The following is a 25,230-nucleotide window of genomic DNA, read 5'->3' on the forward strand; positions in this document are numbered from 1 at the left end:
ATAGGATTCTATGTGGCCCACTAGCCATGTGGTCACTGTACATGTTGCACCAATAGGTTTCTATGTGGCCCACTAGCCATGTGGTCACTGTAAATGTTGCACCAATAGGTTTCTTTGGGGACAATTAGCCAATTTCCAGTTTGGAGGGGCCCTTGACAAGCCTTTTGCTTAAAATTTCATCCAAATCAGTCCAGCAATTGAAAGTTAATAGCCTCTCTCAGCTTCTCTGCTGCAAAGCACCAAGACCGATATAAAGGTTTTAAGGTGCAGGGGCATCCTGTCGAATATTTTAAAAACGACTCAATGGATTTACCCCAAACCAGTCATGGGAATTAAGTCAACACTTTGTTCCCAAATCTTGTCTTATTTGGTCCATATTTGCCCAGCAGTTTTTGTACTACGGCTGTTCAAAAACTGCTCTTTTTCTCTATGGGACAATAAATGAGAATAGGCTGAAAAATGCATTTTTATCTTTTCTTAATAACTTTTTCATGATTTGTCCAGTTTGGGAGGGCCCTTGACATACCCTTGGTTTAGAAAATTTAATTCAAATCCATCAGCAAGTCAAAAGTTATTAGCCTCTTTCAGCCTTTCTGCTGCAAAGCACCAAGACTGATATAAAGGTTTGAATGTGCCGGGGAACCCCGTCCACTGTCAAATATTTAAGAACTATCTCAACGGATTCACTCCAACCCAGATAGTAAGTCAGTGCTTTGTGCCCAAATCCTTTCTTATTTGGTCCAAATCTGCCCAGTGGTTTTTGCGCTACGCCTGTTCAAATACTTCACTTTGTATCTATGAGAAAATGAATGGGGTGAAAACTGAAACTGTGGTGTTTTGTTTTCTTGATAACATTTTTATTTCATAACATATTGTTCACAAAATGTATAGTTTGGGTTGAGGGGATTGTGGGGGCCTTAACAAATCTTTTGTTTTGAGATTTTCATCCAAATTCATTGAGCAAGTCAAAGTTTATTAGCAATAGAATGTTGGGAATGGCTGCTTTTTCATTTCTGAAATCAGCCTCTCTGCTGCAAAGCACCATGGGAGATATGGTTATAATTTTGGGAGAGGGGTCACCCCCTTCTCTGTCAAATATTTGATTAACTAAATCCCAGAAATTGAGTCAACGCTTCGTGCTCAAGTTGTTTCGTACTTGGTCCAATTCCGTACAGTGGTTTTTGCTGTGTGCTGTGCAGAAATGTTGACTTTTTAATAAATCTTTTCCAAAATGTCCAGTCTGGGAGGGCCCATGACAAACTTCCTGTTTGCAAAATATCAGCCAAATCCATTATGGAAGTTAAAAGTTATTAGCAATTAAATTTTTGAGTTTCCAATTAAACTTGATACTCACCTTAACTAAAGTGCTGAAGCTGATACACTATTATATATATATATATAAATATATATAAGATCATTATTAATCGATTCCTTTAAATTAGAACTGGTATTTGATAGCTATCTACCAGGTAATAGAGTCACTACAAACAACATTGTTTTCATCTTTGTCCCATGTGAATATTTTAGGAGGGGAAATGTCCAGTCGGCAATTTACTGACCTGGGAACCTGGAATCCTGGGTTCTAAACTCTGCATATGCACTTGATCGCAAACATACGACTTGCTAAAATCACTATATTACCCTATGCTTTGGAGTCTAAAAATGTTTAACATAACGTTACTATGTGAGAACAAACTGTACAAACCCATCCCAACATCTGCAATCCGGTCTCATCTGCATCCCACATCTGCAATCTGCAATATGGTCTCACCTGAATCCCACATCTGCCATCTGCTCTCAATTGAATCCCACATCTGCCATCTGGCCTCACCTGCATCCCACATCTGCCATCTGGTCTCACCTGCATCCCACATCTGCCATCTGGCCTCACCTGCATCCCACATCTGCCATCTGGTCTCACCTGCATCCCACAGTTGAGATTTGGTCTCCCCTGCATCCCACGTCTGCCGACTGGTCTCACCTGCATCCCACATCTGCAATCTGCTCTCACCTGCATTCAACATCTGCGATCTGGTCTCACCTGCATCCCACATGTGCCATCTGGTCTCATCTGCATCCCACATCTGCCATCTGGTCTCAGCTGCATCCTCCATCTACGATATGGTCTCACCTGCATCCCACATCTGCCATCTGCTCTCACCTGCGTCCAACATCTGCCATCTGGTCTCACCTGCATCCCACATCTACCATCTGGCCTCACCTGCATCCCACATCTGTCAACTGGTCTCAGCTGCATCCTCCATCTACGATATGGTCTCACCTGCATCCCACATCTGCCATCTGGCCTCACCTGCATCCCACATCTGCCATCTGGTCTCACCTGCATCCCACATCTGCCACCTGGTCTCACCTGCATCCCACATCTTCCATGTGGTCTCACCTGCATCCCACATCTGCCATCTGGTCTCACCTGCATCCCACATGCGATCTGGTCTCACCTGCATCCCACATCTGCCCCCTGGTCTCACCTGCATCCCACATCTGCCATCTGGTCTCACCTGCATACCACATCTGCCACCTGGTCTCACCTGCATCCCACATCTGCCATCTGTTCTCACCTGCATCCCACATCTGCCATCTGGTCTCACCTGCATCCCACATCTGCCACTTGTCTCACCTGCATCCCACATGCGGTCTGGTCTCACCTGCATTCCACATCTGCCACCTGGTCTCACCTGCATCCCACATCTGCCATCTGGCCTCACCTGCATCCCACATCTGCCATCTGGTCTCACCTGCATCTCACATCTGCCATCTGGCCTCACCTGCATCCCACATATGCCATCTGGTCTCAGCTGCATCCCCCATCTGCCATCTGGTCTCAGCTGCATCCCACATCTGCCATCTGGCCTCACCTGCATCCCACATCTGCCATCTGGTCTCACCTGCATCCCACATCTGCCATCTGGTCTCACCTGCATCCCACATCTGCCACTTGTCTCACCTGCATCCCACATCTGCCATTTGGCCTCACCTGCATCCCACATCTGCCATCTGGTCTCATCTGCATCTCACATCTGCCATCTGGCCTCACCTGCATCCCACATATGCCATCTGGTCTCAGCTGCATCCCCCATCTGCCATCTGGTCTCAGCTGCATCCCACATCTGCCATCTGGCCTCACCTGCATCCCACATCTGCCATCTGGTCTCACCTGCATCCCACATCTGCCACCTGGTCTCACCTGCATCCCACATGCGATCTGGTCTCAGCTGCATCCCACATCTGCCATCTGGCCTCACCTGCATCCCACATCTGCCATCTGGTCTCACCTGCGTCCCACATGCGATCTGCTCTCACCTTCATCCCACATCTGCCACCTGGTCTCACCTGCATCCCACATCTGCAATCTGGTCTCACCTGTATCCCACATCTGCCATCTGGTCTCACCTGCATCCCACATGCTATCTGGTCTCATCTGCATCCCACATCTGCCATGTGGTCTCACCTGCATCCCACATCTGCCATCTGGTCTCACCTGCATCCCACATGCGATCTGGTCTCACCTGCATCCCACATCTGCCATCTGGCCTCACCTGCATCCCACATCTGCCACCTGGTCTCACCTGCATCCCGCATCTGCCATCTGTTCTCACCTGCATCCCACATCTGCCATCTGGTCTCACCTGCATCCCACATCTGCCCCCTGGTCTCACCTGCATCCCACACCCTCCATTGCTCTATGAGTGAGAAGCTCTTGCTGCAGTATAATACATAGCCTCTTTACAGTCATCTGCTGCTCCTCAGGGCTGTCCCGCACACTATACAAGGGGGCCTTAAATGACTTATAATGCCCAGTATTGTTTCCTTTCAGATGAGGAGGAGATTTCATTCCCACCGACGTATCGCTATGAGAGAGGCACGCGGGACAGCTACAACTGCCATAGGCACAAAGGCGCGGGGGTAAGTAGCCAGGGCCTTCTCCTTTCTGTATGTATGTATGCATATGTAGCACAAACCTCAGGGGGGTCCTGAGTCGCTGCTGCTCTTGTTGGGGCGGGAGGATAGCTCAGGGGCAACGCATTTGTTTTGGAAGCAAGACAAGGCAGAGCAGCATAGGTTCGAAACCTTGCTCCCGCGCTTAGAGACTGGTCTCCGGTAATTAGCGTGTTACAAATGATTAGTTAATTAATTAAACCTGGCTAAAAAGCTGTGCAAAAGAGGGAGGGGTATATGGAGGGGGGCTGACAGATTCCAAAATGAAGGCCTGTATCCCATGCTCTAAACTCTCCAGAGCTAAAGCCAAGAATGCAAATGTAAAAGTCTCTGGTTCCTGTTGGTTAGAAAGCGTCACGTGTCCAGTCATCTGACCTGATGGATGAAAACCCTTAGTAATGAAGATGGGTAATGGAAGACACTTGGCTGGGTATCACTACTCATATATGGGGGTTTAATGCCCCATCCCTGTAGTGGCAGAAAGTGTTTTAAAAGGCAAAGCCCTGTAACGGAGGTCATGACCCTGCAGATGAATCCTGAACCAAACAGCAGCTGCCTTTCATTCATTCATCCATTCACATAATGCTTCATTCAACAGCCGGGTCTGGCCCTGGGGCTACGGGCAGTCCGAATGCCATGTTTCACTTACGCAGTGGAATTCCATGGTGTGGTACACTGTTCTGCCTTCCATGGGGATGAGGGCCCTGGAGGATACATTTTTGTCTTCCGATGGAAAAGAGAATTTCACTGGGATTTCCCCCTTTTCCCCCATGATTGCTGTCATCCCCGCCTCCCTCCACTCCTGCAATGCATTTGCCAAACCCTGTGTGGTAGCTGCAGTGAGGCCGTCCCTACCTCCCGCCTTTACGCTACCGAGGGCGGGCTCTTGCGTGCACTCGCGGTGACTAGGCCCAAGTCGCAGGACCTGGGTGGTGGGATTGGCAAGACCCTCTGAGTCTTCATGGCCTTGCTAAGCACAAAATGACCCCCAACTTATCCGCGAATGACCACGAATTCCCACGTGAAGCAATGATTGTGTTTATTTGGTCCAGTGGGACAATGAATGTATGTCTTCTAACCTTGCTACCTAAGCTACCTTACTCCCTGTGTATATATTCTGCTTTATATATGTATATAACTGTACAGCACTGTAACCGAAGCTGAACATTTTCTTGTTGCTTTTTGCGCCCTGATACCCTGGGGTCTGGCACACATTATAAATAATACAACAAACAAACAATTGTATATTGGCCACAATTGGGCTATTGTTATGGGGGCCTGAGTTCTCTGGTCCCCGCCATTACAGTGGTGCCCCTGCTGTTCGGGTGGCCCGATGGGCCCATGGCCCCCGTACCGGACGCAGCGCAGGAATGAACACACATACACAGGGTTAGGTGTCGCTGGAACTGCCGAGCGGGAGACCGCTCGGCTCTTTTATTAGAGCGGGCCACATGTCCTCACACGTGACCCCAACATGTGACATTGGCACGAGCCAGTGCTGACGGCACACAAGGGTTATGGGACTACGCAGTCGTGGAAAATGCACAGAGGTCTGATTTTTCCCTGGAAGTCGCGGGACCGGTTACAATGCTGCCAATTCCAGATTCCCGTCCCGCCCACGGAAACTTTGCCCGCCCTTTCATTGGGTGGTCCTCTGCCCAAGGGGATGATGGACAGTGTGATGTGGTGTGATTGCGGTGGCATAACGTTAGTTATAGCGGCAGCTGATTTGACGGATGACAGTGCCCCAAAGGAGAGTGAGGACAAAGTATAGTTTTGGTAACTTATGTGGCAAAGAACTCATTAGCAACATGTACGTTTTCCTCGAGTTTAGCACCAATCACGCTGTCTTGCACCAGGTGATGTAAATGAATGGGCACATACTTGTTAATCATGGTACTGTTTTCAAGTATGAATATTTGATGTTTAAATGCAAAGAACGCATGTTACAGAGCTCACATGTCTGTTAATGGTGTTGATTGTACGAATTGTGAAGGATCATGGAAGCTGCAGTATCAAACATTTAGAGGTGCATATAATGAGGAAATATTGAATCGTTAGATCTGTAAACTTGGAGAGCAGAACATAATGGCCTTGTAGCGCCATCAGGAAGGCGGCAAGGCAATGTGTGTCGCGCTATGGGCTTTCAAGGTCCCTTTTTCTACTTTGCAGATGAGAATGAACGCCCCTTCCTGGTGCGACCGTGTGCTGTGGAAGTCCCACCCAGAGACACACATCAAGTGCACGTCTTATGGTAAGCTAGGTGGAGATCGCCCTCTTGGGGTGGGAGGTGAGAACTGCACTCTTGTTGATTCTGTGGCTTGGCTGCCTAGCAGCACACAATGTGCTGATGTGCAGCCAAGAAATAAGCACTGGTCAGGCTCCTTTGTTCTCAGGTTTTCACAGCGTTTTCCGCTATTGCCACCATATGCCAAGAATGTAAGAAAAGAGTGCCCCTGTACCCTATACACGTGGGCCCAAGACACAGGTCGCCCAAAGCCAAAGGAAGCATTGAAAAAACATGTTTTATTTTAATGAAGTGTTTCCTTTTGCCTGCTCGTGCGACCGGGTCGAAGTTTGAGCTTTTAGCTGCATTGCTTTGTAAGTAACAGATGGTACCACTACCCAACTAAATGGTACTCATTTTATCAACTGCGTAAGGATGAAAGGCTGATAGGAGCCTGCCAAAATTCGTGAATATGCATGCAGGTTCCACAAAGATCTCTGGAGCACTACAAATATGTGTACCGCACCCCATCGGGCAAACCCTCTGCATTGGCATCTGCCCCCTGGCTCTCCCTGGGGTTCTTGGACAATGTGCTGGCCTTGGAACCAAAGACCACGCAGAGCAACAGAGCTTCAAATCCCGGATCCACACTTAGAAACCGAACTCAGGTACGGTGTTAGGTGCGCTGTTCAAAGACAATTAAATACATTAAACATTCTGTCTCTGCAGGCAGACCCTTGTACGGATACATGTTTTACTTTCTGCCACAGAACAGTAATCTGCATGCAAAGAAACAAGCCCTGGAGCTGTTGAACATATCATTTGGCATTACAGTGGAGTTTATACTTTCGAACCTAAAGTATGGACTGGGCATAAAGACCAAGACTGCTTGATTATTTCACACCTGGCCTGGAACGAGCTTAAGGTCATGCCCAATCTTCAAGATCCAGGCAGCACCCCAGGGGAGTCTGTGTTATAAGGTCGCATGCTTGTAGTCATAATTCTTTTGACGCAGGCACGCAGCTTGTGCATACATGTGGTTGCAAGAGTACAAACCTAGCTGTGCATCAATGGAGTGTTGTATATAAGGGAGGGGAGGGGAGGGGGCAGAGGATGGGAGTGCTCTGGAGGCGATGAAATAAAATGGAGGTTGTAATGATTCTTAAACTACTTTGCGTTTTTTGTATCAAAACAAAATTCTAAACACGGTTTTACGCATCAGATAAGCAAATATGGCCCTGCATCAGTTGTCGGGCATACTCTGGACGGCAGGTGGGACACTGAGGTACTGCAGGTGGGCTTTGCTCCTCATGTCACAGCCTGTCTACACCACAGCCGCCATTTGCCAGGTATTGCTATGATATGCTGTGGAAATACCCTGGTATGACAGGCGCTGCTAGCCTATACCATGCAGCACCATTACAATACCCACTTCTGGCACTTTGTTCTGGTTGTGTGATCAAACATTCAGGCAGTCACATCATGGACACCCATTTCCATCAACATCAATGTGTATAGCTCGCTTGTCAAACCCACGTGTGGGACAGGGGCCGTCCTGCACGTCACATACTTGAATTGCGATCGGGCTGGCTCAGCCCTTCATTCTTCTGAGTCCAATATATTCAGTAATATTAAACTGTGTAACAACATCGGGTATTATGACAGCGCTTAGAAGCGGTAGAAGCATTAACAATGTGCAGTTAGCACATTATGACACGATTCCAGTGTGTCCAGGTAGCACAGTAAGGGCAGACTCCAGTATGCTAATTTAGCACAGTAAAGACATGCTCCAGGTAGCACAGTGCAGACAGATTCCAGTGTGCCCAGGTAGCACAGTAAGGGCAGTCTCCAGTATGAAAATTTAGCACAGTGTGGATATGTTCCAGTGTGCCATGGCAGCACAATAAGGACAGTCTCCAGTATGCTAATTTACCACAGTAAAGACATGTTCTAGTGTGCCCACGTAGCACAGTGTGGACATGTTCCAGTGGCCCCAGGTAGCAAAATTAGGACCGTCTCCAGTATGCTTATTTAGCACAGTAAAGACATGTTCCAGTGTGCCCAGGTAGCACAGTAAGGGCAGTCTCCAGTATGCTAATTTAGCACAGTAAAGACATGTTCCAGTGGCCCCAGGTAGCAAAATTAGGACAGTCTCCAGTATGCTAATTTAGCACAGTAAAGACATGTTCCAGTGTGCCCAGGTAGCACAGTAAGGGCAGTCTCCAGTATGCTAATTTAGCACAGTAAAGACATGTTCCAGTGGGCCCAGGTAGCACAGTAACGGCCGTCTCCAGTATGCTAATTTAGCACAGTAAAGACATGTTCCAGTGGGCCCAGGTAGTACAGTAACGGCAGTCTCCAGTATGCTAATTTAGCACAGTAAAGACATGTTCCAGTGTGCCCAGGTAGCACACTAAGGGCAGTCTCCAGTATGCTAATTTAGCACAGTAAAGACATGTTCCAGTGGGCCCAGGTAGCACAGTAACGGCAGTCTCCAGTATGCTAATTTAGCACAGTAAAGACATGTTCCAGTGTGCCCAGGTAGCACCGTAAGGGTAGTCTCCAGTATTCTAATTTAGCACAGTAAAGACATGTTTCAGTGTGCCCAGGTAGCACAGTAAGGGCAGTCTCCAGTATGCTAATTTAGCACAGTAAAGACATATTCCAGTGTGCCCAGGTAGCACAGTAAGGGAATCTCCAGTATTCTAATTTAGCGCAGCAAAGCCATGTTCCAGTGTGCCCAGGTAGCACAGTAAGGACAGTCTCCACCATGCTAATTTAGCACAGTAAAGACATGCTCCATGTAGCACAGTGTGGACAGATTCCAGTGTGCCCAGGTAGCACAGTAAGTGCAGTCTCCAGTATGCAAATTTAGCACAGTGTGGACATGTTCTAGTGTGCCATGACAGCACAATAGGGACAGTCTCCAGTATGATAATTTACCACAGTAAAGACATGTTCTAGTGTGCCCACGTAGCACAGTGTGGACAGTTTCCAGTGTGCCCAGGTAGCATAATATGCACAGTCTTCAGTATGCTAATTTAGCACAGTAAAGACATGTTCCAGTGGCCCCAGGTAGCAAAATTAGGACAGTCTCCAGTATGCTAATTTAGCACAGTAAAGACATGTTCCAGTGTGCCCAGGTAGCACAGTAAGGGCAGTCTCCAGTATGCTAATTTAGCACAGTAAAGACATGTTCCAGTGTGCCCAGGTAGCACAGTAAGGGCAGTCTCCAGTATGCTAATTTAGCACCGTAAAGACATGTTCCAGTGGGCCCAGGTAGCACAGTAACGGCAGTCTCCAGTATGCTAATTTAGCACAGTAAAGACATGTTCCAGTGTGCCCAGGTAGCACACTAAGGGCAGTCTCCAGTATGCCAATTTAGCACAGTAAAGACATGTTCCAGTGGGCCCAGGTAGCACAGTAACAGCAGTCTCCAGTATGCTAATTTAGCACAGTAAAGACATGTTCCAGTGTGCCCAGGTAGCACCGTAAGGGTAGTCTCCAGTATTCTAATTTAGCACAGTAAAGACATGTTTCAGTGTGCCCAGGTAGCACAGTAAGGGAATCTCCAGTGTTCTAATTTAGCGCAGTAAAGCCATGTTCCAGTGTGCCCAGGTAGCACAGTAAGGACAGTCTCCACCATGCTAATTTAGCACAGTAAAGACATGCTCCAGGTAGCACAGTGTGGACAGATTCCAGTGTGCCCAGGTAGCACAGTAAGGGCAGTCTCCAGTATGCAAATTTAGCACAGTGTGGACATGTTCCAGTGTGCCATGGCAGCACAATAAGGACAGTCTCCAGTATGCTAATTTACCACAGTAAAGACATGTTCTAGTGTGCCCACGTAGCACAGGGTGGACAGTTTCCAGTGTGCCCAGGTAGCATAATATGCACAGTCTTCAGTATGCTAATTTAGCACAGTAAAGACATGTTCCAGTGGCCCCAGGTAGCAAATTTAGGACAGTCTTCAGTATGCTAATTTAGCACAGTAAAGACATGTTCCAGTATGCCCAGGTAGCACAGTAAGGGCAGTCTCCAGTATGCTAATTTAGCACAGTAAAAACATGTTCCAGTGGGCTCAGGTAGCAAAATTAGGACAGTCTCCAGTATGCTAATTTAGCACAGTAAAGACATGTTCCAGTGTGCCCAGGTAGCACAGTAAGGGCAGTCTCCAGTATGCTAATTTAGCACAGTAAAGACATGTTCCAGTGGGCCCAGGTAGTACAGTAACGGCAGTCTCCAGTATGCTAATTTAGCACAGTAAAGACATGTTCCAGTGTGCCCAGGTAGCACAGTAAGGGCAGTCTCCAGTATGCTAATTTAGCACTGTAAAGACATGTTCCAGTGTGCCCAGGTAGCACAGTAAGGGCAGTCTCCAGTATGCTAATTTAGCACAGTAAAGACATGTTCCAGTGGGCCAGGTAGCACAGTAACGGCAGTCTCCAGTATGCTAATTTAGCACAGTAAAGACATGTTCCAGTGTGCCCAGGTAGCACCGTAAGGGTAGTCTCCAGTATTCTAATTTAGCACAGTAAAGACATGTTTCAGTGTGCCCAGGTAGCACAGTAAGGGCAGGCTCCCCTATGCTAATTTAGCACAGTAAAGACATGTTCCAGCGTGCCCAGGTAGCACAGTAAGGGCTGTCTCCAGTATGCTAATTTAGCACAGTAAAGACATGTTCCAGTGGCCCCAGGTAGCAAAATTAGGACAGTCTCCAGTATGCTAATTTAGCACAGTAAAGAAATGTTCCAGTGTGCCCAGGTAGCACAGTAAGGGCAGACTCTAGAATGCAAATTTAGCACAATAAACACATTTTTCAGTATGCTAATGTAGCACAGTAAAGACATGTTCCAGTGGGCCCAGGTAGCACAGTAACGGCAGTCTCCAGTATGCTAATTTAGCACAGTAAAGACATGTTCCAGTGTGCCCAGGTAGCACCGTAAGGGTAGTCTCCAGTATTCTAATTTAGCACAGTAAAGACATGTTTCAGTGTGCCCAGGTAGCACAGTAAGGGCAGGCTCCCCTATGCTAATTTAGCACAGTAAAGACATTTTTCAGTGTGCCCAGCTAGCACAGTAAGGGCAGTCTCCAGTATGCTAATTTAGCACAGTAAAGACATGTTCCAGTGTGCCCAGGTAGCACAGTAAGGGAATCTCCAGTATTCTAATTTAGCGCAGTAAAGACATGTTTCAGTCTGCCCAGGTAGCACAGTAAGGGCAGACTCTAGTATGCTAATTTAGCACAGTAAAGTCATTTTTCAGTGTTCCTAGGTAGCACAGTAAGGGCTGTCTCCAGTATGCTAATTTAGCACAGTAAAGACATGTTCCAGTGGCCCCAGGTAGCAAAATTAGGACAGTCTCCAGTATGCTAATTTAGCACAGTAAAGACATGTTCCAGTGTGCCCAGGTAGCACAGTAAGGGCTGACTCTAGTATGCTAATTTGGCACAATAAACACATTTTTCAGTGTACCCAGGTAGCACAGTAAGGGCAGTCTCCAGTATGCTAATTTAGCACAGTAAAGAAATGTTCCAGTGTGCCCAGGCAGCACAGTAAGGGTAGTCTCCAGTATTCTAACTTAGCACAGTAAAGACATGTTTCAGTGTGCCCAGGTAGCACAGTAAGGGCAGACTCTAGTATGCTAATTTAGCACAGTAAAGACATGTTTCAGTGTGCCCAGGTAGCACAGTAAGGGCCGTCTCCAGTATGCTAATTTAGCACAGTAAAGACATGTTCCAGTGGGCCCAGGTAGCACAGTAAGGGCAGTCTCCAGTATTCTAATTTAGCACAGTAAAGACATGTTTCAGTGTGCCCAGGTAGCACAGTAAGGGCAGACTCTAGTATGCTAATTTGGCACAATAAACACATTTTTCAGTGTACCCAGGTAGCACAGTAAGGGCAGTCTCCAGTATGCTAATTTAGCACAGTAAAGAAATGTTTCAGTGTGCCCAGGCAGCACAGTAAGGGTAGTCTCCAGTATTCTAATTTAGCACAGTAAAGACATGTTTCAGTGTGCCCAGGTAGCACAGTAAGGGCAGACTCTAGTATGCTAATTTAGCACAGTAAAGACATGTTTCAGTGTGCCCAGGTAGCACAGTAAGGGCCATCCCCAGTATGCAAATTTAGCACAGTAAAGACATGTTTCAGTGTGCCCAGGTAGCACAGTAAGGGCCGTCCCCTGTATGCTAATTTAGCACAGTAAAGACATGTTCCAGTGTGCCCAGGTAGCACAGTAAGGGCAGACTCTAGTATGCTAATTTGGCACAATAAACACATTTTTCAGTGTACCCAGGTAGCACAGTAAGGGCCGTCTCCAGTATGCTAATTTAGCACAGTAAAGACATGTTCCAGTGGGCCCAGGTAGCACAGTAAGGGCAGTCTCCAGTATTCTAATTTAGCACAGCAAAGACATGTTTCAGTGTGCCCAGGTAGCACAGTAAGGGCAGACTCTAGTATGCTAATTTGGCACAATAAACACATTTTTCAGTGTACCCAGGTAGCACAGTAAGGGCAGTCTCCAGTATGCTAATTTAGCACAGTAAAGAAATGTTCCAGTGTGCCCAGGCAGCACAGTAAGGGTAGTCTCCAGTATTCTAATTTAGCACAGTAAAGACATGTTTCAGTGTGCCCAGGTAGCACAGTAAGGGCAGACTCTAGTATGCTAATTTAGCACAGTAAAGACATGTTTCAGTGTGCCCAGGTAGCACAGTAAGGGCCATCCCCAGTATGCTAATTTAGCACAGTAAAGACATGTTTCAGTGTGCCCAGGTAGCACAGTAAGGGCCGTCCCCTGTATGCTAATTTAGCACAGTAAAGACACGTTCCAGTGTGCCCAGGTAGCACAGTAAGGGCAGACTCTAGTATGCTAATTTGGCACAATAAACACATTTTTCAGTGTACCCAGGTAGCACAGTAAGGGCAGTCTCCAGTATGCTAATTTAGCACAGTAAAGAAATGTTCCAGTGTGCCCAGGCAGCACAGTAAGGGCAGTCTCCAGAATGGAAATGAAGCAAAGGAAGGCTGGCAATCCCGCGTGCAAGATACGCGTGCAATGCCTGGAGACCCCGGACCAACAAGAGAGCATAGATGAGTATCATAGCAGATGGAAGGTCGTGCATGCCGATGCCTAACAACAGATAAAGAGGCACAGCACTAACAAACGCCCCATCCAGAGGCAAGAGGCCCTTACAGCAATTTCAAACAAATAAAACAAAGTGAGGTGGAATATATTGGTCACTTTTATATCCACAATGCTCGGTTGTAGCGCAGTGGAAGCGCTGCAACTCCCATGATCAGTGTGCCCACCAGTGAGCTAGAAGAGGTCTTCATGCGATTTGATCCATTCTTATGAGGTGTAGGTTACACTGACAGGAGGAAGTCAAGGGGCACATGGATGAGATGGTTCAGGTGGTTGCGCTCTGGCACAGGCATGCCACATATCACATGTGGTTGAAAGTAGAAACTGTGCGGACGAAGCTCGAACAAAGAAATATAGAGAGGGTGAAGGTCCCATGGAAACTATGCAGAGGAAGCTCAAACAAGCTTAAATAATAGAGGGAGAGTCAAGGTCCCATGGAAACTGTGGAGGACGCTCAAACAAGCATATCTAATAGAGAGAGAGTGAAGGTCCCCTGGAAACTGTGGAGGACGCTCAAACAAGCAAATATCATAGAGAGAGCGAAGGTCCCATGGAAACTGCGTGGATGACAAGCGTGGATGACAAGCAGATATCATAGAGAGAGCGAAGGTCCCATGGTAAACTGTGTGTAGGAAGCTCAAACAAGCAAATATAATAAAGGGAGAGTGAAGGTCCCATGAAAACCGTGGAGGACACTCAAACAAGCAGATATCATAGAGAGAGCGAAGGTCCTATGGAAACTGTTGGGGGAAGCTCAATTATGCAAATATCATAGAGCGAGTGAATGTCCCTTGGAAACTGTTGGGGGAAGCTCAATCATGCAAATATCATAGCGCGAGTGAATGTCCCTTGGAAACTGTTGGGGGAAGCTCAATCATGGAAATATCATAGAGCGAGTGAATGTCCCTTGGAAACTGTTGGGGGAAGCTCAATCATGTAAATATCATAGAGCGAGTGAATGTCCCTTGGAAACTGTTGGGGGAAGCTCAATCATGCAAATATCATAGAGCGAGTGAATGTCCCTTGGAAACTGTTGGGGGAAGCTCAATCATGGAAATATCATAGAGCGAGTGAATGTCCCTTGGAAACTGTTGGGGGAAGCTCAATCATGCAAATATCATAGAGCGAGTGAATGTCCCTTGGAAACTGTTGGGGGAAGCTCAATCATGCAAATATCATAGAGCGATTGAATGTCCCTTGGAAACTGTTGGGGGAAGCTCAATCATGGAAATATCATAGAGCGAGTGAATGTCCCTTGGAAACTGTTGGGGGAAGCCCAATCAAGCAAATATCATAGAGCGAGTGAATGTCCGTTGGAAACTGTTGGGGGAAGCTCAATTATGCAAATATCATCGAGCGAGAGAAGGGCCCATGGAACCTATCCAGATAACACTTAAACTGGTAAATGTCATAGATAGAGTGAAGGCAAGATCAAGCAAGCACATACCGTAGAGAGAGTGGAGGCCCCACGAAAACTATTCAGACGATTCTCGAAAAGCAGATATCACAGAGAGAGTGAAGGTCTCATGGAAACTGTGCAGAGGAAGCTCAAACAATCACATTTCACATAGAGAGTGAATGTCCCATTGAAAATTGTATGGAGGAAGCTCAAACTATTAACTATGTTTTGTTTTGCTTTATTGTGACACTGGTTGCATATACTCAACCTTACACAAATCAATAGTTCAGATACCAAAATGTAAACATTGCTAAAAATCACTAATCAATTTTCTCAATTATCATTTGCTTTAAAAAGAACTTGCTATACATTTAGAACTGGTTAACTTACACCAATAGCATTCACTGTTATTCAATCCCAGTTTTACCATCTTAAATTAATTACACTGGACTCTTTTAACATTTTTATAACTGCAATTGTGGGTTCAGTATCCTCCCCACTCGAAATTCTTGAGAAGAACAATCCAGAGACCAGAAGGCTAAAATCATATGTGAACTGCTTCAATATCCGTGTTCTTAATATCCATAAAGCGGGACAGAACAGAACTGTATGTTCTTGATTTTGGACCACATCCCCAACACCGCAAAGAGGACAGCCTCTTCTCACTCCATCTCCACAAGTTCTGATATTACATATTTCTCCTGTCGGGAGCGGATTTAATCTAAATCGGAGGAACGGACCAGCCCCAAAGCCATTCAGGAACGTTGTGAGATATTTCGGTAGAGCACTCAGTGGCTTATCAATAGTAAAGAGACTAGAATACAATGTGTACTCTCTCATCTTCTGGATTATATTTATTCAGCCCCATCTACAGAGATACTTGTTTACATCATTTGGATTTGCAATTAACACACAAGGTGTAGTTCCTATATCACTCAACACTCGTTCCACTCTAGTCCTAAAGTTTTCTAAACGACCCCAGCCAGTTCCTCATAGAGCGAGCCCCTCACCGACACAAGTTGTCATCTATATAATAGGAGAATCCTCCAGTCAATAAGGCTACTTACAGAACTCAAACCTAATTCAAACCTTAGTGCTGTGATGGGCACGCAGTCTGGAAAGCCCAGTGCATGTTTCCAAACCCGGACTCAACGTTTTCATAAGGCACAGATTGCAAGCCGTGGCTTATCTCTGTACCATATAAAAGACATGGCTCGACCTTCATTCTGTAAAAGGAAACAAGTGGGCTCAACGAAAATCTACAATATTCTTTTTACATTTTTTCATCTGAGTTGCCATTTGGGTCTTTCTACACATCAAACTGCCCAAAGAAAACCTTACGCTTTCTGTCGCATCCAAGTTAAACCCAAGGTAGGTGAAGGAATCAGTCGGGATCAACTTTTCATCACCCATGGTCCAGCCGTAACCCACTTTCGATCTCATCTTACTTATGAGTCTTATCATATTGTTTTTTCCCATGTATGCCTAGTTCTTTCCTAGCAGAATACTCCCTGATTTCATTCTGCATTCTGCAAACCGACTTGAGTTCTATCTAAATGGATTAGGTCATCCGCATAAGTTAAGTACAGAATACTTATCGTTGACAATCTCGGAGGAGCAAATTAGGGCTTCCCAAGAAAGACACTAAGGTCGGATAGATAGAGATTAAATAAACACAGCGCTAACACAGATCACTGGTGGAGTCACCTCATAGCTGGGGTGCACACCATCAGGGACCCCCTCCAATCAATCCTCACCTGCAGAGTTGTCTGATTATTACGTTTCTGGTATTCCCCATTCTTTCAGCAGTCTCCACAACTAATTGCGATTAACTCAGTCGAAGGCTTGGCTGTAGTCTATTGTTGCCAGGTAGAGTGGTAAATTACCCAGCCTCAGCGACTCCTCCCTGAGCGAATACACCACCCTACCATTCAAATCAGGTCCCAAGCCTTTCACAAAACTGGTCTGATGTTTCTGAATACGACCAGCCTTAACTGCCCAATCTGTAAGGTCCTGGAGAATCAACCGCATGAAAATCTTACAGTAACAGTCAAAAAGAGCGATAGGGCGATAATGGCCCAGATTTTCCCTATCCCCCTTCTTATAGATTGCCAAAAGGACAGAACTTTTCTATGAGACCGGGAACTATTTTTTTACTATGATTGAAAGGAAAAGTACATACAAAATGTTGACCACAATTCAGGATTCTCTTTCTTGACCCTAATAAAGATAGCATCTGGAACTACTGATCTTGAGTTTCTATATCCCTGAATCAGATGGCCCACCTCTTCCACAGATATTATCAAATCTCATTTATCACATTCCATAGTAAAGGCAAACTGTTAGTCCGATTTCCTATAAATACACTGAAAGTGTTTTACCCAATCACCCTCCGAGATAGGGTTACTCTGTTGGTAACTTTGAATTTTCCCAAATTTTTTGATCAGATCCCAGAAATTCCTTTTATCCTTCCGAGTAAGAATTTCCAGCATCCTTTCCCCCCTTTATGCTTAAATACAAATGTATAGCCTTTAGACCAATTCTTGAATTTTTGTTGTAGATACTTCTTCTCATGAAGATATAACTCATCAACCATTCTCAATTTCCCCAGTGCCCGAATATCACCCCTTAATATTCTCTTCTTATTTTGTACTACAAAATCGCCGGTTGATTTGTCTGTCACTTGGCCTTGCTAGTAACAGAAGTCTTTGTATTGCACCTATGCTTGAAACAAGGGCAGGGTAACAAAGGAAAACTTCTCCTAACCTCCTACAAATCTTTGGTGAAGTTTGTAAATCTAGCTACATTACCAATGTTTCGGCAGAGCCAATTCCCGGTCTGGTTCACCCCCAAATTTCCTGTCCACTGGGCTTGCTTATGTTGATCTATATCCACCAAGGTTAATGCAAGTTGAGAGTGGTCACTCAAATCAGTTGCAATCATCCTGAAATCCAAACAAACATCAAACACTGTTGTGGACACTGCAATATAATCAAGTAGCGCTGATCTCTCCCCAGATTTCCAGGAGTCCCTAGGTGGGACATCCCCCATTAGGGCCCCTTTTATAATTTTTAAATCCCAATTCAAAAATAAATATTTCCATAGTTTACCATCCATCACCACATGGTGGCCCATTTTATCTTGTTTTGTTACCATTCTTTCACCCTCAACACAATCAGCATTCCGATCGCCTCCCACCAAGATATGTACCCCATTCTTATCACACATAAAGGTATTGCATGTATCACTCAGTCCCATCAATAATGAATTAATTTTGGATCCACATGGGTTATTATAGATATTTATCCCCAGAATTGGGCTTTGTAGAAAAAAGAACCTTCAATGCTACTTTGATCGCCAATAGCCCATAGATCTCATCCGAAATTACCTCCAAATCCACCAAAATAGAATTCTTGATCAATATAATCAGACCCCTAGAGGATCTCCCACCCTCACCCTTCCTTGCCAATTCCTGAAAGACGGTGAACCCCTCAACTATCAAGGGAACACAACGCAAGACTTCCTAGCGAAGAATAATGCTATTTTTTCCAAAGATTTCTTTTCTTTCCTCATTCCCCAGGAAGCTGCTAAAACCGGGAGATTTCCAGCTTAACAATCTTAAGCGTCTTCTTTTGACTAGTGCCCCATCCCCATTTCACCCAGTTTCTTAAAGGGTCCGGCTAAAGTGTCCGCTAAACAGCACTAGTCTTGTTTATCACTTTTCACATTCTTGAAATCCAAATGTTGAAGTTCCACCCTCCTCTCACTCTTATTGGATGACTGACAGGCAATTTCGATCCTCGGACGAGTTTCCAGATTTAAGGGACGCTTACAAAGAAGCTCCTCTTCACTCAATCTCTGCGGGTTTACACTTTGACCACACCTAATGCCATAACCCATGACTCTAGTTGAGTCAATCTCATTAAGTATCATTTGTGCTGCCATGTGTGTCTTAAACTCCAGCTGTGCCAGATCTGCGCGATTCTGACTGGGAAGTAAACTCTCTCTATATCCCTCATATCCAAAAGTCTGAGTTGCGGACTTGATGCAACAATTTAATTATGTTTCACTGTTTTAAAACTACATTAAAATTACTACTTCCCAACCTTTCTAAATAGAATCTAGTAGAGGAAGCGGACACTCGGTCTTCATTCACACTTGACAACTGTTTCTCCACCTGGGCCTTACCATTCAACATCCTCTCCTCGCACACACTCCACCCCACCTTTCACAACCCTACTAGCCGAACCATGCACTTGTGCCGGAATACCACCACCATTTTCATTTGCAGTGAACCCATCATTGTACAAAATGTACACCTCGAGATTCACGACTACCACCTACTCCTCCAGTAGCCCCATGTTTAATAACATGCGTCAGCACCCCTGGTTTACTCAGACCCTTATCCGCATTCCCAGCAGAATCTTGCACCCAGCATATTTGTGCAAATGTATATTTTTGGGGAATGTCCACATTACATTGTAATCCCACATTACAAGTACTCTTTACTTAGAGTTCCACCGTTGCTAATACCTGGGATCCTAATGGAGTTTCCTTACGTTCGCGCATTGAGTTACTTTTTGGCACAAATCTCTCTTGCCGAATTATCCTTGGGATTTCCCCCTTATGGCCACTTTTCTTACCCCTTGGGGAATTGCCCTTTCTTACATAGGTCAACTCTAAATTAGCGGGAGAGCACTTTTCCCTACCCACTGCCCTCACCGGGCTATCTCTTCCAGATTTTGGCTGGGGACCATTGCATCTTAGGCCCCCGAACAAGCCCTGCTTCAGGAACTTACATGGTAAATGCCTTGTGCTTGAAATCCGTAATGGCCTTCCCACTGCAGCAACCTTTGATCCCGTTACGGCTACTTTATTAGCCATGCTGGACTCTTCCACCTGCGGCATCACATGTATGACCCTTGTTATCTCTTTCATCAACAATGCACTATCCAAAGTTGTGTTTAGCTCAGACATTTTGGCATTAAGTTCTTCTTGGTGGTCATTCCCCACTGAGGTCGTAACTGGAGATTCGTTTGTCCTTAAACGAGGATGTTTCTTATGATGGGTGCATGCTTTGAAAATTAGAAAGTTCTTTGCATCATCCAGCCCTGAGGCCTCCTCCAAGGCAGCATCTCCCGTCAAATGTTAGGTTATGTCGTTCCATCGTCATCATGTCAAAAGGCATTGATTCCTTCCCAGATTTGCTTTAAAGGTATGTTGCTCTAAAACTTTCTCGAGCAAGATTTTTCCACCTTTTTTCCTTTTCTCTGCTTTTATCAGAGGTCTTGTTGGAATCATTCTCAACCACGAAGGATTGGGAACTCCCGACTCCCATGGATCCTCAATTGGTTGATGAATACTTACAAGAGTCACCTTTTCCGCTGGGCCCTTTATTACAATCAATTTGTTAACTGAGTCTTGATCCAATTCCAAATGTACTTGTGGATCACTGTGGGTTTTCAACTCCAAACAAATGTTGCCATACATTGTGGAAAAGGAGCTAAGCACCATATTTAATGCCGACAATTCTGGTGCAGTTAGGTTAATCTGGTCATCAAATTCCCTCAATGTGTAATGCAGTTCTTGGTCAATCGGAACTGGACGGAACCTGTAGTTGCCAACGTACTGAATTGTGGTGACCAGAAGGAAATGAACTGTTGTTGAACTGTATTACAAGCTAAAAGGTGACCTGGGCTGGAGTGAGAGAGAGCCGAGAGATCCAGCGGATATACAAGTGACTTTTCGTGGTAGGCCAAGTGGGCCCTGGTCCATGAAACTAACTGCATCCTTGTGTCCGAAGCCAGAGTGTGTCTCAAGGGCGAAGTGTGCCACCTCACCCTGTGCTACAAAATGTGGGAAAGGGAGTTTACTCAGCCATATTGACATTTCCTTTGAACACTGATTTTCCTTTTGCATTACACATTCCCTTTACACATGCATTGTATTAGAAAGAGGGCAGGCATTAGGTTTATTAGTACAGGCCACTTTACTTTGACTAAGGACTGACTAGGACTGTATTTTCTTTTTTTTTTTTTTCATGGTCAGGAATACTCCCATCTAAGTTATAGGGTAAGATAGGAGTTTTCCAACCCCTTTTAAACCATCAGTAAAGGTTTTGAAACTTGTAGTTCTTGTGTCAGTGACTACTTGCGATACCATGCCTCCCTCACAGCGGGAAGGGGCAAGCAACAGGAAGAGGCATTGTGTCGCTTCATCTTAGGTAGGCAATGTCTTACATTCAAGTCTTAACCTCCCTTTTATGCCCACCAGAGAATCAGCCTAGGTTTCTAGCGTTCAGGTGTGTTTACTGTTCCTTTATACCCCACTTGCTCCTTGACCAATGGTGTCCATCTTATGCCCACAATGAAAACTCCAACTGTGTACAAGAGGCCCAGCTGGTACGCGGGTACCTAAGGACATTGTCATGGCTTCCATCTTGTTTTTTCCAGGTTGTACCGATGACATTGTGAGCAGTGACCACTCGCCAGTCTTTGCCACATTCGAGGTGGGCGTTACCTCTCAATTCCTCTCAAAGAAAGGTAAGTGTCAAACTTGGTCCAAAGGTATGATGTATGATAGTCTAACACAAGATTTTGTTTAGGGGGCATAGTAAATGGGCAACAACGAGCAGAGGGTAGAAAGGTGATAACGTTTAGCCCAAAAGGATTTAGTATGGATATCTTCCGAGCTGGACTCAATTCCTGCAGCAACCAATCAAAGACGAAGATGAGGGACACACCAAAAAGATGTTAGTGGACAGGGGTAAGACAAAAACTTCAACTGAGCTATTATTTCTGCAGCACGCCTTAAAAAAAGCTAATTTGAAAAAAGGTGAAAAGATATATGTAGTTCTGAAAAGATTGATAGACATGGTAAGTGCAGAGATGTAGGACTTCAGGGCGTGCATGAGATTTCAGCAGCATGAGGCCGGGATTCTATCAACGGTCTTTCCGCCTCCCCGTGCCTCGTTCTGAGTTACCCCTGATCTCAGCCGGAACCTGTTCCTTGCTCACGCCCACACTCTTTAGCTTTCTTCCTAAATCCCATGCTACGCCTAATGGATCTTAAAATACCATGGTCCTCATTCCAAGTTTGCTGGTATTCTGACGGTAAATCTGATGGTATACCGGCAAACAGAATTGCTGTTACCGGCACTTGGTCTTCCAGAATAACCTACAGATTCCAAGTTCCGGTAAGGGCGATAAATCCCAATTCCATGGAGTCCAATAGGACTCCCTGGGTGGATTTTGCCGCTATTACCGGCCGTGCCCGTAATAAAAGCATTTTTTTGCTGGGACGGGTCAGATTTACCTCCAGCTCGTATTCTTAACCTCTACCGGCAAAGTTGTAGCTGGCGGATCCAGTAAAAGTTCTGGTAAATGTTCTTACCAGCACTTTTATTCATGTGCCGGCCAACTTGGAATGAGGCCCTGTGTTCCTTAGCAACGGAAGCTGGCACTTAAATGTTTCCCAAATCTTAAATGTTTCCCAGAATCTGAAGTGGTCCTAACTGAACCCTCATTGGAAGCTTTGAAAGTTCACAGTTTCAATGTCATCCCTGCACTTAGACTGAATCCTTGGTTCGTCAGGGGGCCCTTTAGGGAGAAGATAAGGGCCCTTGGCGAGCGCGGTGTGATAGTGTTCCGGGAAGGGTACTACAGTGAGCCAGCCTAGTACTCTATTCTGGAGCTACGTCACACCTTGAGGAATTATAACGCACCTGTGTTTAATTTGGATGAGTAGTACCTAGATGTAGGTAGTAGCTGTGTAGGTAGGCCTGCTTTGCTTGGATGAAATTAAACACATTCAGCAGTATTCACATGTGTCATAATGTCTACACTGTGGCACTTGCCTGACCAAGATCATTGAGCAAGACTAGCGCCTCATACTATGTGACCCGCTTCGAAGCACCTGATGCACAGTGACCACACTATCATATCATTAAAGCTTAACTGGCTGCTGCACAGTCTGACCTCCACTCCCCACAATAACCCCGCCAACCTGCCAGTGAGGCTCATAGTCACCCAGTCAAAGATGCCCACTGCGAGAGACAGCGGTGACGCCTAGACCCCTTCACAGCACCCAGCTGTGCATAGCAGCCATGAGAGGGCGCTGTAATCGTTGCCCTGAAGCACACGAGCCAAGCAGGCCTGCCTAGCGAGGGTCTGTTTCTAATTGTGATGTCTTGAGGCATGAGAGCGAGGTAAGAAAACTCAAAATACACATAAGTGCACTGCACATATGCAATCAATGTGTCAAATAGTGAAAGATATGATAGGCTATTTATAATGCGCTTAATACCCAGAGGTTTCTAAGCGCGGACCCGGGATCGAACCTGTGGTGCTCAACCTAGTCCTGCTTCCAAGGCGAGCACGTTGCCCCTGAGCTATCCTCCCGAGCTCAGAGAAATCATAACTTGGCCATTCACTCTGCACATATAAGTGAGGAGTGGCAGTTGTGCATGTGGAGCAGGTGGCAGCCTTCACTATCTAGTGACCCAAAACAGGGAGAAATCAAATAACATACGGGTCCAAAATACATAATCAACAGCTATGGTGATAATAGACCTCAAAGAATAAATGTAAAAGAGAACAACTGTAATGGCATACCAAAGGAGGGGTTAGAAAATCCAACCAATGCAGACAGGCTAAAAATCCCCCAAAAGTTAGATGAGCGAGTAGCAAGACTGGGACTGGATGTGGAGAGAAGAGGGAAGGGAAGAGAAACCCAAAGAGGCGTGCAAGAAAGGATAAATCCTGGTGGTGATCAAGTAATGGTAGAAGCAAAACATGTGGACCCTAAGTACATGTTCAATGGTAAAGCAGGAAAACCATACATAAAGAGAAACCAAAAAATAGAACCAATAATATCCCCATGATATCATAAGAAACATGTCAAGTTCAGTTCTTCATTAATGCCCACAGGGGTCAATGAGTCTTAGCAGTATATCCAACATGCTTCTCTACACTTCAGCCTCTTGTGAATGTCTTTTGCATGCACTTCAAGAATTTTGGAAGTGCTTCTGTGCACGTTGATGGCGATGTGGACGAGTCAATTTAGATTGTCAGCTTGTATGTTGGACCAGTGTTTGTTCCAACAGGTCATTGATGTGCGTTTAGACTGTCCAACATAATTTATCCCACACGGGCAATAGCATAAATAATGTATCGCAGGTAGCTCGCAATTTTTTTTAGGTTTTGCCTTTTTCTAGGATAATGCACAATATCTCCCTCAATTATGTTATTACAATTAGAGCAATGGAAACAAAGACGCATTCCACATACCCTAGACACTGTTTTCCTCGACCTGTTGGACCCCTTGGTGTCCAGTAACAGAATATGTCAAAGTAAACACAGGTGGGTGCATAAATAGTGGTTTCAGTCTGATGTCAGTCATGATAACGCTCCAATGTTTGGACATAACCCGTCTTATCCTATTACTCTGCACGGACTATGTAGAGCCCAAGGTACGATCGGGGCCCTTCCCTCTATGTGTGGTCAGAGTAGATCCTCTGTATGTAGAGGGCACATCATCTCTAAGGGGAAGAAGTTCATTGTCAGCGTAATCACGCTGTTGCAATGTATGTATCCTTCTGTCATGTTTGACTTTGCCTTGTTCGTCGTCGCTTACTATCCTCTTAGCTCTATGGACGTTGTCATCAGTCGCGAATGACCATGGCCCTGTGCGCAAAGCCGGAATGCTGGAATAGCAAGTACTAGTAGAGTTCTGGATCAAGGACAGTCAACTCGAATGGTGAAAATAAAATACATCTTACAAATTCTTCATGGCTGTCATGAAAACAACGCCTTTTATGAGAGATGGCCCATATTTCATTAGTGACCCAAAATAGTAAAAGAATTAGAAGCATGTGTTGGTAAATACCTAAACAACAGTACCCTATTTGTGAACCCTTCAGTATGTGAGTTCCGCTCTCCTGCTCTAGCAGCTCTGCCAGATTGTGGTCTTGTATTTCTGAGCTGTATGCTGGCAGAGACTTTCGAAAGGCACCGTTCATAGAATGTAAAATTGTAACAAAATTGTAACATTCTCAGACTCCAACCTGCACGGGCACCGCGCACTGTGCTATGTACTGTGCTGTTTGACCTATAAACACATATCTTCACTTGAACGGAGATCTACTTTGTGTGCCGCTAAAATCAGCAGTATTTCGTGACAGGCAACATGCACCACCATTCAGGTAACATGAGCTGTGAGCTTCCCCTGGGACGTCAACATACAAGTCAGAAGAGCTCTGAAGATGGTCAAATAGGAGTCTATGCACATGAATGGGATTCAATCCCTGGCTTCTGATTATTTATGTGTGGGTGTCACAGTACTAAATGAACTACAAATATCTTGTAAGTCAAACAAACACACAAATCTCTAAGCGGATGAGCCCAGTGTGGGGGTGCGCAGCCATTCTACCTTGTGGGGTGTAAACAGTGAATAAACCAATGGAAGATTATGTTAAATATGACAATAAATGCCCTTCATAGGAAGGGACC

The 25,230-nt window shown here is 45.4% G+C and overlaps 1 protein-coding gene across 2 annotated transcripts in view; it reads left to right on the forward strand.

Moving 5' to 3' along the window:
* Nucleotides 1–25,230, forward strand: part of LOC138480740 (phosphatidylinositol 3,4,5-trisphosphate 5-phosphatase 2-like) — a 767,550-nt gene that overhangs the window by 560,154 nt on the left and 182,166 nt on the right. For both annotated transcript variants that reach the window (XM_069612470.1, XM_069612471.1), the window contains 3 exons: nt 3,836–3,924; nt 6,130–6,211; nt 21,175–21,264. In XM_069612470.1, the coding sequence (XP_069468571.1) occupies nt 3,836–3,924; nt 6,130–6,211; nt 21,175–21,264 (261 nt within the window). The remainder of the gene's footprint in view (nt 1–3,835; nt 3,925–6,129; nt 6,212–21,174; nt 21,265–25,230) is intronic.

The sequence above is a fragment of the Ambystoma mexicanum genome, chromosome 5p (genome assembly GCF_040938575.1).
Source record: "Ambystoma mexicanum isolate Mex_15411 chromosome 5p, UKY_AmexF1_1, whole genome shotgun sequence".
Lineage (NCBI taxonomy): Eukaryota > Metazoa > Chordata > Amphibia > Caudata > Ambystomatidae > Ambystoma > Ambystoma mexicanum.